The following is a 19,186-nucleotide window of genomic DNA, read 5'->3' as shown; positions in this document are numbered from 1 at the left end:
CATTGTGGCGTTTTGGCACTTTTAATGAGCGCCATGGTCTCTGAACAAATGAGACACACTGGTTCTGTGATCCCAGTGGGCTGGATGAACATGAATGAGTCTGTCCACTCAGGGTTAAAAGCTCTGTTCTTCTCACTGTCCACGTTCCTCTTCTTGGAGAGCGCCATGTGTAATTATTTGTCTCTCCCTGTCTGCCGCTAACTCGCCTGTTCACTCTCCTGGTCATATATATACACTGTTTCCACAACCCATGTTAACTTGTCACTTTAACTTATTCCGCACTTTATAACTAAGATGATGACCAAATATGTATATGCTGACAGTTATTTTACTCTTATTTTTATTCATCTCCTATTTTCATAGTCTTTTATTATTATTATTATCATTATTTCCTTGATTTTATGTTATTTATTATTTATTTTAGATTTGATTGATCTGTGTGAATCTTTGCTGTACTGTTTTTGTTCACGCTTACCCTGTTGCTGCTTTGTACAACTGAATTTCCCTTCGGGGATTAATAAAGGTTCATCTTATCTTATCTTATCTTATCTTATCCTCTCTGTCTTCTCTCCCTGTATCGCTAATTATTCTCTTCTCTCACTTTCCTCTCCGCTTCTCTCTGCCGCGCTCTCATCTCTTCTTCTGTGTTTCTCTCCCTGTATTGCTCACTTGTCTCTTTCGCCCCCTGTCGGCAGCGGTTAAAATAGAATCGCCCCGTCAAAATTGAAATCCCCTATTAATGTATTGATTATAGGTCCGGGTCCGTATAGGTCGGCGTCTGGGTCCGGATCCGGACCGTGGTCTGCCTGTTGCCGACCCCTGTGCTAGACCCATCCAATTTAGATCTAAGGAACTCACTTCTCACCGCTAGGACTAATTTGCAGAAACTTGTACATGAGGAGACAGCTTTTGCTCTTTTTCGTTTACGAAGAACATACTTTGAATCCGGAGACAAAGCAGGGAAAATGTTAGCTCATAGATTAAAACAAATAGAAAACAGACAGATTATTCCAGCGATCAGAGATGAGCATGACAGGCTACAGTGTGATGCAGCCACAATCAATGAATCTTTCAAGAATTATTATTCTAAATTATATAGCACAAAAAATAACTTGAATGAAGAAGCCTTAGATAGCTTTTTTGGAGGTTTTAACCTCCCTAGCGTCAGCTTGGCTGACAGATCTGCTATGGAGGCACCCGTTTCCCAAAATAAAATAGAAAACGCAATCATGAAGATGGCATCAGGAAAAACTCCAGGGGACGATGGTTTTGGAACAGAGTTCTATAAATGTTTTAAAGAACAGCTTTCACCATATTTACTGTTGTTATTCAATGAAATATTAGAATCTGAAGCCATGCCTCCCTCCATGAGCAGGGCCATTATTTCATTGTTGCCTAAACCGGGCAAAGATCCTTCTCTGATGGGTAACCACCGCCCTTTAAAGAGCCTGTGACAGCATCCCAACAACTGTTGTGCAATGAAATATTGGGCTACTACTCATCTCGAACCGTCAGTTTAAAAAAGAAGGTGCGATACCGTTCCGATAAATATCAATAATTTCGAACATCGCGGGGAAATTCCTTCGACTCATTTTGAAGTTTTGGGGGAAGCCGGAAGTGACGTCAATGCGGGAACGCTTCACTGCAGCGAGAGAGCCAAACATGGACAAAGTGTGTTGTCATGCGTAGAAATGGTGAATTACTGAGTTTAGGCACGTTAATAACGTTTTAATGAAGTTGACTACAGTATATTCATATTTGTCAGTGCTTTCATGTCAATTCGGTGAACATAAACATAAATGATCGTGGTGAAGATGATGATTAAATTAGGATTACAAATCGGTAGTGAGAGCTGCTGAATTTCCTCCCGTCGGATGTGATATAAAAACAAATCGATTATTTTTGTAGTTGTAAACTCAAGTGGATGAAACTACATTTATTAGTGCTTTCATGTCAATTCGGCGAACATATGATACATTAAATGATCGTGAGGATGATGATTAAAAATCGTTTGTTTGAGCCGGTCTGCATTTCCTGATGAGAAAACAAACGAATGCTTTTTGTAGTTGTAGTACACCAACATGGATTAAACGTGTGTTTTTTTTACCACAATGTTGGGGGAATTAATGGATAAAATGCACAGATTATTATTATTATTATTATTATTCCCACTCCGATCGGGACACTAGGTCCACCGTTTCCCCGCAGCGAGGCTCCCCCCGTTGACAGTTTACGTGGGCTGGGTGCAGTGGCGGACTGGCCATCGGGACGAATCCCGATGGGCCGGTACCGAAGTGGGCCGGTCGGATAAGTCACTAGCACATCCCCCATAGGCGGGGCGTGAGGCTCAGGTTTGGGAAGGCTAAATTACTTTTTTTACCTGACGCTGCCCGCCTCCGGCGTCTATAGAAAAGAGATCAACTCAGTGTGCGGAGTTTAAATCTCTCAAGTCATATTACAGGATAAAGGAAATACAGTTTAAACTGCCGTATGCAGAGAAGACGCCGACGTGTCGCACTTATCATTCATATTACATCATCAATCAGATCATCGATCATATAATATCATAATATATTTCCTTATCTGAGTCAGCTTCTCCAGCCGTATCTGGCTGTGCAACACTTACAGTGTCACATACTGTATGCAGAAGTATTATTTTAAGCAACACATTATGTTGACGAAACACTCGAGTCAAATGTAATTAAAGTCAGATCCACTCGTGTCTTAGATGGGGCAGTGATATCATAAAACTATACGCTTTCAAACACTCGGTAGGCCTAGTTATTTTTTAACCAGTTGTTCTGTATTCACCTTGCAGCAACTCTGTGGCTTGTTTCCTGGTTTATATGTTTAAGTCATGGATGTTTAAAGCTCATATTTGTCTAATATTAGTTTCATTAATGAAGTATGACGCTGCGCTGTCAGTACACTTGTCCCTGTTTGTGATTGGTCAAATATAGCTAACCCCACCCCGCCCCCGTGAACGCGCTCTCAGCTGGTGAGAGAAACTCTGGCTTGATTTACCGAGTTGATAACCAGCGTCATAGGACCGCTTAGCGAGATCTCGTTTGTTAGTTTGTTGTTGTTAGTTTGTTTGTTACTCAAACATATCCAGTGTATGTTGAACTGGCTTCGTAGTACAGGGCACAGGTGGCTAGCAGCGCTAATGTCAAAGACACAGACATTATACATTATATTTGTATTTTACCAGGATGCAGTGACACAAATATTTGGGAAGGCTTAGCCTTCCCTAGCCTACAGCACCCGCCGCCCCAGACATCCCCCACTCCCCCCTTGACAATTTACTAGCGGTACCGAAGTGGGCCGGTCGAGAGTCCCGGGATGATTTTTAGTCCCAGTCCACCACTGGCTACATGACCGTATGATCGCCCATATTGACGCACCTAATCCCTAAACTTCTAACAGATACAACATAAAGCGATCCTTCAGCCTCATATGAGCTCTCAGACACGTTCAAAATTAAACTGTCATCGCTGTCTGAGCTTGCTGCTGTGTGCACCATCGTGCGTTTACATGCAGATGCTGGGATCCTGAACGGTGCAGCTGGAGCGCTGTGCCCGCAATGAAGTCACACATAATTTGGCGGGACTTGAAGAATCCCCGAGAAGATCCAGAAAATGGTCAACATTGAAGGGCAGATTAATGGTTATCAAAGTACAAATATCCAAAATCAGTTCAGTAACGGTTTTCAAGGGGACAATATTTACTCAAATTGATGGGTTTGGATGATGGGGGAAACCTGTGTCACAGGCTCTTTAAGCCTTTTAAACTGTGACTACAAGATTCTAGCCAAGATACTGGCACTCCGTTTGGAGAAGGTGGTTCCATATAGTGCATCTAGACCAAGTAGGTTTCATTCCAGGCCGCCAGTCCTCAAATAACATGAGGAGGGTTTTTCAGATTATCCTAGAAGCAAGCTCCAGCAATTTGCCAATGATTCACTAGATGCTGAGAAAGCTTTTGACCAAACAGAATGGACATATCTATTTTACACACTGAACATTTTTGGCTTTGGGCCCAAGTTGATTAGCTGGGTAAAGGCTTTGTATAGCGCTCCCTTCTCTTCTGTTAGAACTAATGGATTAATCTCAAAACCTTTCCCCTTACACCGTGGTGTGAGTCAAGGGTGTCCAGTTAGTCCCCTACTTTTTATTATGGCTCTAGAACCATTAGCCTGTGCAATTCGCTCTAATGGTGACATACATGGTGTGAACATTCATGGAAACGATTTCAAATTAAATATGTACGCTGACGATATAATTCTTACTTTGAGCAAGCCAGCACTCTCTATACCCGCAGTTCTTGATATGATACATTTATTTGGCAGCTTCTCTGGATATAAGATAAATTGGAACAAGAGTGAAGCAATCCCACTTAACTCATATACAATGGGGCAAAAAAGTATTTAGTCAGCCATCAATTGTGCAAGTTCTCCCACTTAAAAAGATGAGAGGCCTGTAATTTTCATCCTAGGTACACTTCAACTATGAGAGACAGAATGGGGGGAAAGAATCCAGGAAATCACATTGTAGGATTTTTAATGAATGAATTGGTAAATTCCTCGGTAAAATAAGTATTTGGTCACCTACAAACAAACAAGATTTCTGGCTCTCACAGACCTGTAACTTCTTCTTTAAGAGCCTCCTCTGTCCTCCACTTGTTAACTGTATTAATGGCACTTGTTTGAACTCATTATCAGTATAAAAGACACCTGTCCACAACCTCAAACAGTCACACTCCAAACTCCACTATGGCCAAGACCAAAGAGCTGTCAAAGGACACCAGAAACAAAATTGTAGACCTGCACCAGGCTGGGAAGACTGAATCTGCAATAGGTGAGCAGCTTGGTGTGAAGAAATCAACTGTGGGAGCAATTATTAGAAAATGGAAAACATACAAGACCACTGATAATCTCCCTCGATCTGGGGCTCCACGCAAGATCTCACCCCGTGGGGTCAAAATGATCACAAGAACGGTGAGCAAAAATCCCAGAACCACGCGGGGGGACCTAGTCAATGACCTGCAGAGAGCTGGGACCAAAGTAACAAAGGCTACTATCAGTAATACACTACACCGCCAGGGACTCAAATCCTGCAGTGCCAGACGTGTCCCCCTACTTAAGCCAGTACATGTCCAGGCCCGTCTGAAGTTTGCTAGAGAGCATTTAGATGATCCAGAAGAGGATTGGGAGAATGTCATATGGTCAGATGAAACCAAAATAGAACTTTTTGGTAAAAACTCAACTAGACGTGTTTGGAGGAGAAAGAATGCTGAGTTGCATCCAAAGAACACCATACCTACTGTGAAACATGGGGGTGGAAACATCATGCTTTGGGGCTGTTTTTCTGCAAAGGGACCAGGACGACTGATCCGTGTAAAGGAAAGAATGAATGGGGCCATGTATCGTGAGATTTTGAGTGACAACCTCCTTCCATCAGCAAGGGCATTGAAGATGAAACGTGGCTGGTTCTTTCAGCATGACAATGATCCCAAACACACCGCCCGGGCAACGAAGGAGTGGCTTCGTAAGAAGCATTTCAAGGTCCTGGAGTGACCTAGCCAGTCTCCAGATCTCAACCCCATAGAAAATCTTTGGAGGTAGTTGAAAGTCCGTGTTGCCCAGCGACAGCCCCAAAACATCACTGCTCTAGAGGAGATCTGCATGGAGGAATGGGCCAAAATACCAGCAACAGTAGGGGTGTAACGGTACACGTACCGAAATTATTCGGTACGGGCCGTTCGGTTCGGTACAGGTGTGTACCAAAGTGTACCGAACGAATATAACGTTGAACGTAAAAAATTGAGAACGTGAACAACTTTTTGGAAGTAATCGCAGGTGCTGCGTCGCAGCATTCAGAGTAATTTGCTCACATTGGGTTCAACGCGTCATAGAGCGAGCAAGTCATTTCATTGGATGAGAGGCATACTATGAGAGCTGGTCAGAGGGATGCGTTCAGATGTAGTCAGTAATTTGAGGAACTATCGAAATGGCGAACGCAGATAAAGTTGAGCTCGAACATCCTCCAGCATCATTGAAGTCTCCGGTTTGGGAACATTTTGGTTTCGCAGTTACGTACAAGGATGATGGACAAAGCCAGGTGGACCGAACCAAAGCTGTTTGTCGGCATTGTTCAACTAAAATTGGTTACGCGGCTGGCAATACATCAAACTTGCACACTCTTGAAAAGGCATCACCCCGAACGTGAATATCACCGGTACCAAAAGAAAAAAGACTGAAGTGCAAACCCAACTCCCACTAGCATTTAAGCCTCCACCACTCGCAAAAAGTTCAGACCGAGCCAAAGCTATTACAAACGCCAAATATCCTTATGTTGCCATGTTAGCAAAGCGCTACCTGGCTGTATCTGCTACCTCTGTCCCTAGCGAGAGGGTGTTCTCCACAGCAGGAGATATTGTTAGTGCCAGCAGATCTGCCCTTTCGGCAAGCAATGTGGACAAGTTCATCTTTCTTTAAAAAAACATGAAAATACAATGACAAGCAAGTCCTAATGTCAAACTGGCTGCTTAGGTACTAGTACAGTACAGTTCAAATACAGATTATTTCAGTTCATCGAAATGCTGCACCTTAATGTTTATTTTATTATATTTTGTATTTATTTGAGTGAATATTCACAGTTTAATAATAATTCAAAACCCAAAACTAATAGTTTATGTTTTGTGAGTACTAGTAGGCCTACAGTAAAGTTAAAATACAGATTATTTCAGTTCATCGAAATGCTGCACCTTAATGTTTATTTTATTATATTTTGTATTTATTTGAGTGAATACATTATTCACAGTTTAATAATAATAAAAAAATATAGGCTATATATATGTTTTGTTTTGTGAAAAAGTGTGTGAAAACCTTCTGAAGACTTACAGAAAACGTTTGACCTCTGTCATTGCCAACAAAGGGTACATAACAAAGTATTGAGATTAACTTTTGTTATTGACCAAATACTTATTTTCCACCATAATTTGCAAATAAATTCTTTAAAAATCAGACCATGTGATTTTCTTTCTCATTTTGTCTCTCATAGTTGAGGCATACCTAGGATGAAAATTACAGGCCTCTCTCATCTTTTTAAGTGGGAGAACTTGCACAATTGGTGGCTGACTAAATACTTTTTTGCCCCACTGTACATAAAAGCACAACCTAATGAACACCCCCTTTATTTGGAAAACAAATGGAATGAGGTATTTGGGAATTAACATCGTCTCTCCTATCTCTAAAATCTTTAGCCTTAACGGCCCTGCTATTTTCCAGTCCATTAAAGAGGACATCAACAGATGGATGGCCATACCACTTTCTCTATGGGGCAGAGCTGAAACCTTGACAATTAATGTTCTCCCAAGGCTTTCTCATATTATCTCCTCTATCCCTCTTGAATTCCCACTAAAATGGTTTAAAGATATCAAATCCCTATTCACTCAGTTCCTTTGGAATAATACAAAAACCCAGAATCGCACATAATAAGTTGATCATTCCAAGATCAATGGGAGGTTTGGGAGTCCCTGATGTATTCCAGTATTATCTGTCCTTCAATGCAAAGTATCCATTATCGTGGGCGTACAAAAGTGCCTCTCCGGTAGGCAGTTAGCAATGGCTGGAGCAATCCATCATGTCTGTAAACCAAAACATATCTCTGGCATCAATGTGGTACTGCCCAAAACCACCACCCTCAATGGATAATACTAGGGGTGCAACAACTAATCGACTTAATCGATTACCAAATTAGTTGCCAACTAATTCAGTCGTCGATTCGTTGGTGACGTCATCACATGTGTTTTACGCGCCGTTAAGCTCCAAAGTTATTGGTCTTTTTATCGGTACTGGAGACATTTAAAAAATATATGTCATGTATTATTGCTACATAAACATTATATCGCAGTCTTAGTGTCGCCAACTCGTTTCTAATATGCAAAAAGACAAACAAATGCGTCTATGGTGTATTTTCGATCAGACGAGATCTCTCTCCCCCGTCTGTGTGCGAGGGGGCGGGGCAGTTTACACACACGCAGCTGCTACATGCAGCAACCCATGGCAGCAACACACTGCGGAGATGGCGGAGAGAACGCGCTCCGAGGTGTGGTTAAACTTTACCCGTCTCGATGTGGAGAATGCTCGTTGCCAAAAGTGCAATAAGAGTTTAGCATGTAAGGGCGGTAACACGAGCAATTTGTCTAAACATTTAGCAGCTCTGTAGCCCCATCCACGAGTAACGTTTCCACGTCAGGTATTATGTATGCTAGCAGCAACACACAGAGTTAACTACATTATACAAACATGGGTTAATGATTAGAGGTAACTGAGTTATTTATTTTGTTAAAGTTTCAGCTATTCTGTTTACAGTTCTGTCATCAGATTATTTAATACGATTTGTTAAAAGACTGTTGTTTCTTTTGATGTGAAATATTATTATTTAATTTAAATTAAAAGCTATGTTCATTTTGTTCAAAATGTGTTTAGTTAATTTAATAATATATGTATTTTTGAATCAAGTATTTATCTTTATTGTCTTCATTGTTAGTTTCCACATGCCTAAAACAACAAGAGCGTTTGAGAAATTGTGCAAGGCATACAGTAATAGTCCGAATAGTCGATTAATCATTTCATTAATCGATAGATTAATCGATTATAAAATTAGTCGTTTGTTGCAGCCCTAGATAATACCATCATCCGCTTTTCATGCTCTATTGTAAAGCAACTGCACAGGAGACTCAACATAGAGGGGCTCTCTTTACCATCTTGCCCCATTTGGAGTAACCCCTGTCTTTCTGCAGGAGGAGGCACCTTAAGTAATAATATCTGGCAGAGGGCTGGTATTACTACAATTGGACAGATATATAGAGACCAAACCCTTCCATTTCAACAACTCAAAAATCAGTATGGTCTCTCAGACTCATCTTTTCTATCATATGCACAACTAGCATCTATTATTAGTACAAAATGTAAGGAGGGAGCCATGCCTGCTTCATGTATGGAAGAGGACCAGCGCCTCAAGAAAGCAATCATATCATCCGGTGTTGTCTCTAACATTTATAAATTATTATCTAGGGCTGCCCCGAATACCTATTCTCCTGTCCAACTGTCCTGGGAGCATGCCTTGAATATCTCTCTGTCTGCTTTGCAATGGAACTCCATTTGGAGGTCAGCTATGTTCTCTTCTAAATGTGTAAGATTCAGGATCATACAGTTCAAAATTCTCAATAGAGCTTACATCACCCCTGTTACAAAATCCAAGATGGACAATAAACACAGAGACTTATGCTGGCATGAATGTGGCAAGCGAGGTACATTGTTGCACCTACTCTGGGAATGCCCAGCGGTAAAAAAACTTTGGTCAGAAGTAATATCCTTAATGTCTGAATCTTTAAAAGGTTAATTTCCCTACATGTCCCATTGCATGTCTACTGGGTCTCAAGCCAGATGGCAATGTTGCAAGGACTGCCGATCGGCTCTGGACATTGTTTAGCCACAAAAAGACTCATCCTACTAAACTGGAAGGAACGCAAACCAGCCTGCTTTACTAGGGACTCATGGCTGAGGGAGTATCTGGACCTACTGAATATGGAGCGTGCAGCTTCTCTGCTGGGGGATTTTGAGGGGAGACAGGAGGATTGCGGTTCACTGTCCGCAGCTCTCCTATCTGACCTTGTCAATATGGCATCTCCTGTGTAATGTATAATGTATTGTGTATGTAATGTCCTGTGTATGTCACAATCAGCTGTCCTAGGAAGTCATCCTTGCATCTCCTCCTCCCCCCCCCGTTACGTTTTGTTTAGGTGTTACATGTTTTGTTGTATGTTCTGTTATCTGGAGCAATGTCTGTTTACTTTATAACTGAAAAAAAAAAAAATATATATATATATATTAAAAAAAAAGTAGGTATTTAAAGATCCCCTATTATACTGTTTCTCATCAATATATTACAGGTCTCAGATATATCCAGAGCATGTCTCTGCTTGGCTGAAACACCAAACAGATTATTGCAGCATCCCATAATCCACTCCATTTCAGCCCTGTTTCAAAAGTGCTGATTCTCTGTCTGTTACTTTAGATCAGGGGTCGGCTACCCCTGGCACGCGTGCCACCATCGAGCTCTCCCCCCCTGTTGATAATTCACGATCGTCGGCACGCTGATAAAATAAAAATAGAGAAAATAAAAATAGAGAAAATAAACAGAATAGCTTTTGAAAATATGTGCATCTTAAAAGTGCTTGATTTTAGATAAATTAAATTAAGTGTAGAAGCAGCTTGAGTTTCCCTTTTTCTTTGTTAACCGTTTCACATCATGACCTAACAGTTTCAGACGATTATAGAACAATCAGTCTTTACACATCATAACAATTGAACAGTTTTAAAGTTTCTCTTTCTTTCCCTCTGATATATTTGTCTCTCCCTGTCTGCCGCTAACACGCCTGTTCACTCTCCTCTCCGCTTCGCTCCCTGTATCGCTAATTATTCTCTCCACTCACTTTCCTCTCCGTTTCTATCTGCCGCTCTCTCGTCTCTTCTTCTGTGTTTCTCTCCCTGTATCGCTCAATCGTCTCTTTCGCCCCCTGTCAACAGCGGTTAAAATAGAATCGCCCCGTCAAAATTGAAATTCCCTATTAATGTATTGATTATAGGTCCGGGTCCGTATAGGTCGGCGTCTGGGTCCGGATCCGGACCACGGTCCGCCTGTTACTGAACTATGATATAGACGGTACGGCCACACGAGGCCGACGTGGAAATGCATAAAACGATAACGGGTCCCAAGGTGGGTAGATCTGCAAACGAAACGTGCTGGGGGGGCAAACGGCTCCGTGTTTACGCCTATACGATCATGTCAAGCAATAGACCCGCCTCTCCCACCTCTCCTGCTCAGAGATCAGCTGCTGGCCTGTCAGAAGAGGGGGAGGAAAAGAGAGGCTCCGTTTTTTATTCTTATATTATTATTATTATTATATAGTCGTTATCAATTTGTTTTAAAGCTCAATAAATAACAAAGAAGACCTCTGACCGGCACTTTTCTAATTTTGTCTGGAAGATTTCAACTTTAACGGACATGTTGACCGGCGAAAAAAAATCGAACTGAAACTCTGCCGCATGGTCCCCTCGTCCCTTGGAAGAGGCGGAGAGGTGGGTGTTTTTCATCTGCTGGTGGACTACCGGAGAGATTTACAGCAGGAGCACACGCTTGCCTCGGAAGGGGGAGAAAAAGAGCCAGAGTGTCCACAGCGGAGAATAAACAGAAGGGCAACCATTGCAACCATGGAAGTCTTCTTCGCTGCTTTAGTCGCCACTTATAGGCCCGGCATATGTACTACAGCGTCTCCAGCGCTTTCGAGCAGTCTTGTGTGAACGGACACGTTTCTGGTGCCTATTGCGTGTGGACGGAAGACCTTTTTTTATATCGATTTCAGTCCGTTTGCGTTATCGTCCTCATGTGGCTGCAGCCTGAGAGATATTTGGTTAAAACGAACACAATGGTGCTATAGGAGGAGATTCAGGTGATAAGGGGGGGGGGGGGGGGGGGGGGGGGGTGGGGGGTTACCTTGGTTGCTGATTGGCTAATGGTTACACAAGACAAAACATCGTTATGACATCATAAAGTGGCCAAAATCTGATCAGCTCATTTGCAGACAGGTTTTTATATAAATGGATCAGGACAAAAAGAGAGAATCTTTGTTCCTGAAACTTTCAGAGTCTCTTTACACAGAGGGGACACATGTTGATGTAGAAGAGACATGAAGAAGTGGATTTTGCATAATAGGTGTCCTTTAAGTAGCAATATCATATTCAGAGCTTAGGGATGACTACAAAAGAAGAGGGACACTGTGTGACAGTGCCTGACGTGACAGGGCCTGATGTGACAGGGTCAGGGCTTGACGTGACAGGGCCTGACAGTCGGCCATTTTAACTGCTATTTCTCAGCATTTCAACATGTTAATAGTTAGCTTGCTAGCAAGGGATTTTAGTGAACTTATCTAAAAAAATGTAATAACAAAAACAATATAATCCTTTTCTGGGATATTTTAACGTGACAGCGCCTGACCCTTTAGCTTGTCCACGTAAAAAAAAAAAAGGTGTAAAAACAAGATTATTAATTAATTCAAGGACAGAATGTACCCACTTATTGTCAGCTCCTCTTCCGTCAGATGATGTAACTCCTTCACAATCATGTTCTTAAAGGTGTATTGCACTATTTTTTATGGAGTATTTTATGAAGCGTGACAGGACTGACCAAAAAAATGGGGACTGTTGTAAAACACATTTTTGGTCAAATGTAAGCATTAATCAATGTTTTTAATGAACTGTGGTGAAAGATAACAAGTTAAATGTGTTATTAAATTACGTTTCTTTATTAAAATAAAAGTGTTCAGCTAATTAAAAAATGTAAACCCCCATTTTTAAGAACTTCTATTTTTCAAAAGTGTTTTTAAATTAATTAAAAACACCTGAAAGCCTAGTGAATCACAAACCTATGTACAAACAACTCACAAAACACTACTATCTCATCAGTTTTAAGATATAGTATGGATTATAAATTTGTATTCACTGTAACAATCCCAGGACAGATAATATACATTTCTGGTAGAATGTATGATTAAGAATAAAACTCTCCTCCCTTGAGACTATACAGCTGTGACAAAAGAAATGTATCACTTCACAGGGAAAGGATTCACAAGCAGTGCTGACATACCTTCGGGCAAAAGGGAAGTTGAGGCAGGCGCCAGTCGACACATTTCGAGGACTGTCTAGAGGGCTGCTTGCAGCTGAAACAGAAAAGACAGTACCGGTATTATTCCTAACCGTCATAATTAACTCAGGAAATAGAGTAAAGAAGACCAAATGGCTGCATTCACAAGTTGAAACTTCTCAGAAAAGATTACATCACGTCTCTGCAGGAACCCTCCATCACTTAAAAACCCAGTGCCATTTACCAGCACCTCAGACAGGTCCAATCTATCATCTTGGAATTACTCTTCAAACATTACAGCACTGATCTGCAAACAGTCAGGTCTCACCAGAGTCTGGCTGCCTCCACTAGAGACTGTGGTTCGTTTACATGCAAGTAGTTGAGTACCAATTAGGACACAAGAGAGACCCAATTAGAGGCCGACTGCACTCTGTGATTAGATAATCCTCAGCATGATTGAGTTCAAAAGGGAGCACATCCACATACTGCTGGTTTGAGGAGCTCTTGTGCAAACCTCTTTTCATTGAGTGCAGCTGCTTCATGGCATGAAGTACTGTTGATTCAGAAGCAAAAGAAAACTAACAATTTAAAGTTAATTTAAACACTTATCGATTGTCAATCATCCTTAAACTTTCTGCACTTTTAATTCTTCAACCTGATAGACAGTGAACTTCTCTAAGTCCAAATTGATTACCTTAACACATTTCATAAAAAAAGACATATCATTTAAAACATAGTTTCCTGAAGCAACATGAAACATTGGAGATTGTTGGTCCAGATGTTCAGCAGAGGCTGAACTAATAATATGACTTATTGGTGTACTGTACAGGTACCCTTTTTTGGAGTACGATTTATATATAATTGTTTTTGACGCAGTGTGTCATAACTGAAAGGATTCAGTTAATGGCTGATGTGTGCAGATGATCTGAATATGTCTGAATAATCTGCAGTCTCAACAGCATACTGGCTATGGTGCGGCTTAATAGTTAGATCCAAACGAGCTTAATCTCGTATTACTGAGCGTGTGGCTAGGCAGTGAGCCATACAGCTTACAGATATTAATGTTAGAGGAGCTTCTAGCAGTACGCAACATGACAAACAGTTAGGAATTTGCTTGAAACGTAATTAATCAAACCCCTGCAAAGTTTCCATATGCCAAATGTGGCATATGTGTGTTCACATCAAACCTGTTTAAAGCTTCACATGTCATCTCTAACGTTTGGAAAGGTAAGAATAACAACATTTAAACCTACTTTATAACCCCAAGGCACCTAAATGTGTTTAAAAAGACAGTATCAAATACTGTCACTGATCATTATATCTGAATGTAATCAATCAATTTAAAACTGTACATTTTAAACAAGATTTTGCAACAGACAAAATGTAAATAATGCTGTCATGTATTTAAGCTTCTGTGTGCACGTGCATCAGTTTGATTGGTCAGTGCAGTTATTTGCTGAATGACACACTACTAGGGATGTAACGATATACCGAATATCGCGGTAAATAAACGTCCCAATACCGCCGTGAGACTGACAAAATCTAACGCGATTTTTATTTTTTATTAATTGTTTTAAACCTTTATTTTAACAGGTTGATAATAACCATTGAGATAATCGATCTCTTTTTCAAGAGAGACCTGTCCAACATGGCAGCAAGTAGGTTACAACATGAACACAAAAGGACATCGTATTTACAGGGCTACATTTACACACCTATAGACATTGACAAGTACCAACAGTATATTTATATCTCGCCCTGTCAATAAGCCTCACCTTCTTGGCAAAAAACTGATTGTTTTTGAAGTGGTGGAGAGGACAATGCACAGTTTTGACCCACTGCTGTCACCCATGGCCAAAGCATATCTCTCCGTCCCACTGATCGGTGGCGTCTTTAGACTTTTTCGGTTGTCCGTCATTTTGACAGACAGGATCGTAAATTGTCCGTCATAATCCCTTATTATTACCCGTCGGGTCTGAACAGTTCACAAGAGGCACGCTCGTGAACTGTCAACGGTGGGGGGGGGGGGGGGGGGGGGGGCGGGTGTTATGCCGGTGTGTGCATGCACCTCGCGGGAGCGCACACAGCGTAAAGCAAAACCTCCCAGACATGTGTTGATCTGTACGGCAAAGTACGGTTTGGAAACTATATCATTTCTGCTTTCAGATTTTTTCCGTCATTGATAAATAAAATATTCGGTTAACGCAACCACTGCTGTCCCAGCAACATCAGTACCAAGCGAGAGAGTTTTTTCCAGAGCAGGGGATATTGTAAATGCCCAAACATTTCCAGCTTACCTGGAAATGTGGACATTCTCATATTCCTAAAAACCTGTCTGAGTGAGTGACTAGTGAGTTTGAGTCGAGTTACTTGAAAAACTAAAGTGAAACTTGATTTATTTTATTGCAGGGTCTGATTATTAAATGTCCTTGTTTATTTGTGAGATGCAGTGGCACAAAGAAAATGCCTACTTTGTTTGGTAGTAGGCCTACTGTAGGTACAAAAACACTGGTTTTCTTGTTCCAGTCTGTTACTGTCACTTTGTTTTTGACACTTTAAAATACTGCTATCCTACTAAAATGCTGTACAAATCAGATTTATTATGTAATAAAGAAACATTTACCGAGTAAAAAAAATGTGTATTGAAAAAAAGAAATATATTATTATTAAGATATTAAGATATTATTCAATATCGCGATAAATACCGTACCGTGGACTTGTTATCGCGATATTATCGTACCGTTACATCCCTACACACTACAGCTGAAGTAGAGCCAACACCAATGCTAACATGTGTTTGTTTGCAGCGGCGCTCCTGTTGGGACATGCTGGGATTAAAAGGTTACCAAGCGTTGCAGTAGATCTTACCGGTGTGCAGTGAGAGCGGTGAGAGCGGCCGGGACAGCGTGGGCGATAGCGTCCCGACACCGAGGTTCTTCCTGTTGCTGTTGCGACAGCTGGAGCACAAACAGAAGAAAAAAAAGGTGTCAACACAAACTACCAGCCTGATCACACATCACTCATCTCCCATCACTTTGAACATCTCTTTATTACCTGTTGTAACAACACAGTGGAATTTCAGCCATTAAAAAAGCACCAATTACAAAATTGTCCCCCAGGTTATCTTAAAAGAAAGCTTTCTCACTAGAAATCAATGCAGGTGTGGTTTATTATGCTATATGGGTTGAAGTGTTTGTGTAACATTCATTATCACTGCTCGAACAATCTAGAAAATACCCTGGCGTGTCCCTTTAATGAGTGGAATCATTTTGGCGTATCCACCTATAATTACAAGTTTGACTCATGCAATGCTTCAACTTGTGTTACCATCAATATGTGTTTTGAGCAGCAGCTTGAAAACACAAAAAACCTTTTCTGTCAGCGCAACACTTGGCAGATTAAGAAGACACTCGACCTCTTAAATCCACAACTGTGATCCACTGAGCTCGAACTGTTGTACTACATTGAGTACGCTGGAACAACAACGAAACACATCCTTGTTTGTGTGCCAACCGGAAGTACGCAGATATTTAACTGGGAGTTATGGAAATAAGCAGGCGTTTTATTGTACTTTTTAGTTTAGTTGGAATTTATTTAATTGTATACTCTTTAATTAGTCAAATCGTTTCTTGTATTTTGCACATTTTGTATCACATAATATAATATAATATACATCCAAGATTTGACCAAAGGAGAATGAACAAAAGCTTCTAAACCTTACACAGAAGGAAGATGCCGTTGTTTTTGTTTAAATGTTGTTAAACTGAGAATGTTAAGCATATTTGCTTGGAACAGGATTGAAATGGTGAATTGCTTATCTGAATAGTTGCAGATAATTGTTCAGCTCCATTCAATTAAAGATATTGAATATATATTAATAACTGTATATTCAGGAGCTGTGTACTATGGCTTCTACTCTTTTTTAGTTGTTATCAGAATCTGTTTCAGTAACTATACTCCAACACTCAGTGATGTAAATTGCTACACAAGTTTTTCATATGGGAAAATGTGCAAACTGAGTACATTGAGCCAACATCATAGCCACCATAACTGCTCTTGATTGGTATTCAAATGAGTCCCATGAATCCTCAAATGTAAGTACACACCATGGTCAAGAATATCAGTGATCAACCGCAAGCAGACCGAAAGTCTTTGAACATATTTTGAATACTTTACCAAAGATACACACTTTCTGGTCTAGTACACATGGGGCTTATGATACTTTGTCTCTGCCCACTGAGATTTCACTCCACGATGAGGTTAGTTCCGCCTTCAGAGCAGCTCTTCCTTGGTAGGTGTTTATGTAACTACTACTCTAATCTGGGGCAAATGCTCGACACACCAGCATGGCTGTGTCAGCTGAAGAGGGGAAACTGGTTAGGGCCAAAACACAAAGAGGAAACCTGCTGTCAACAGACTCAAGGCTGAAGGGAGGGAGTGTGTGCCCAACAGCAACAGCCAGCCAAGCTCGCTACAGATGTCCAACTCTGTGTCTGTGTGTGTGTGTCTAAAAGGCGGGAGGGAGTATCAAAATCCTCTGGTCCTGAAGTGAAGGGGCACACTATGACCAATACCATTAATCTGAGTAAATGTAACTGCAATACGAGGGTGAACAGTAATTAATACTAGTTCTGATTATTCAATCATTAGACAGACAGAAAATGAACCAACTTAGTATAGACTTAAATATTTAGTATTAAAATGTTTGCCATTTTATATACAAAACCTTCCCTCTTCTCACATATTAGCTCTTTGTGTCTGCTTTACAGCCATTCAATTAAACAATTGAGATGTGCACTGTTTTCATTGAAGTCTTCTGAAAACCTCAGGGAATCTAGAAAATGATCTGCAGATTTATCTTCAAAGTGACCGGTTGCAGCCCTAAAATGTTACAATATTAGCAGTTTATAGCATTTTTAATGACAGAATGTGCTGCTTTTCCCATTTTAATATAAAATATTTTGGATTGCTTGTAGAACAAAACATGCCATCTGAACACATTGGACTCTGTGAAATTTGCAGTTTCTTGCAAATTTCAGCCATTTTTCAGACTATTAACCCAAAAAAAAGGACAAATAATTCGTGGATCACACGAATCATATGTTGCAGCATAAATCCACAAAATGCAGGCTGAAAGTTGCCTCATTCATCCCGTGTCATGGCCTCTATCAGACAGCTGCAGGGGTTATCTCCAGTCATCTAACAGTAAACAATGAACTATGCCCTTCAGTCAGTAACTATCATCACACCAATAGACACCAATACAAACAGAGAAGGGCAAATAGAGGCTTTTTCCTTAATATAACACACCTTCTTGTCCCTTTATTTAACAACTGCACCTACAGTTAGGATATGCAAATGCAACATCATAGACCTGCTGCAATGGTCCAATTTCAACAAAGAAGACTGCATATCTGATATTAGACAAACATACTTTTGTTTTAGAGCAAATATTGAAGGAAATGTGCATGAGCTATATACAGATTTCTGGACGAAACCTGATATACACAGACACGGGATTAACGTTCACTAAAGCACCAGGCTGTTTGCGCGCATGGAGCTCGTGTTGGGAATGTTTTAATATAGCGTCCCTTAAGAAATCATTAAGAGTAAATAAGACCACCTGCCACTGATACAAGGCCGGCATTTTAACATAACAAACAAAAGCCAAAATGTACCTGCATTTAACCTGCAAATCCCCAACTCTTGATAAGTACCTTTTTGAGCGCTTCAGCAAGGCTCCCGGAACAAAATGAGACTTGGTGTGGCTTGGAGCCGCAGACCAGTGACTTGGATCCGACATGCTGGAGGATATTTTCGCCTTGATATCCCAGTTTAAAAGTGAATGGTTATGTTAGAGAACTGAAGCTGGGGTATGTGTGAAACCCCCCGATGCTGCTGCTCCTCTCCCCCACCATCGCCTCCTCTCCTCGGCGCTTTCTTTTGTATTGTGTCTGCCGCCTCGTGTAGTCCCTACATCCTCCGGTCGGCCCTCTCACCGCGGTCCTGTCCCCGAAAATAACACCTCCATGTTGGTGTTTCTGTTGTGTGTAAAACCGTGCACACAGCAGCAGCCAGCGACTCACTTTAGTTTGGTCAAACACATACTGCTGTTTCAGTGTGTGTCCGAGTGAGCGGGCTGGAGCCAGATGCAGCGTTCAGGTGCTGCTCGTTCACGACGGTGTCTCACTCCTGGAAAGTCTGCCAAGTAGGCCTATCTAAATTGCCATTCAAATGTTACCAGTCCAACCAGTTCCAAAGCTGTAGCAATATATCTGTATGAACATTAATCTTATCAGTTTGACTCAAATTGTTACTTCTATTTATACTTTTAGTAAATGTTTATTCTTATTTATTTTATTCTTAATATCCCTGTGTATATTCTCATGTGTACTACCTGTGTTTCTCTCTTATTCTTCTGCTGCTATAACACCGGAATTACCCTACAGGGATCAATAAAGGTCCATCTTATCTTACTA

General features: G+C 40.9%; 1 protein-coding gene across 6 annotated transcripts in view; it reads right to left on the bottom strand.

Moving 5' to 3' along the window:
• The window catches only part of mast3b (microtubule associated serine/threonine kinase 3b), a 57,339-nt gene that overhangs the window by 32,105 nt on the left and 6,048 nt on the right, over positions 1–19,186 (bottom strand). For 4 of the 6 annotated variants that reach the window (XM_034213167.1, XM_034213170.1, XM_034213168.1 and 1 more), the window contains exons 3-4: positions 15,576–15,664; positions 12,711–12,783 (exon numbers count right to left, since the gene is read on the bottom strand). In XM_034213167.1, the coding sequence (XP_034069058.1) occupies positions 12,711–12,783; positions 15,576–15,664 (162 nt within the window). Of the gene's footprint in view, positions 1–12,710; positions 12,784–15,575; positions 15,665–18,424; positions 18,906–19,186 lie in introns of those variants that run through there. The other 2 variants (XM_034213171.1, XM_034213172.1) reach the window with 2 other exon arrangements.

This window comes from Gymnodraco acuticeps, unplaced genomic scaffold, assembly GCF_902827175.1.
Source record: "Gymnodraco acuticeps unplaced genomic scaffold, fGymAcu1.1, whole genome shotgun sequence".
Lineage (NCBI taxonomy): Eukaryota > Metazoa > Chordata > Actinopteri > Perciformes > Bathydraconidae > Gymnodraco > Gymnodraco acuticeps.
This window is presented reverse-complemented; position numbering and strand designations above follow the sequence as displayed.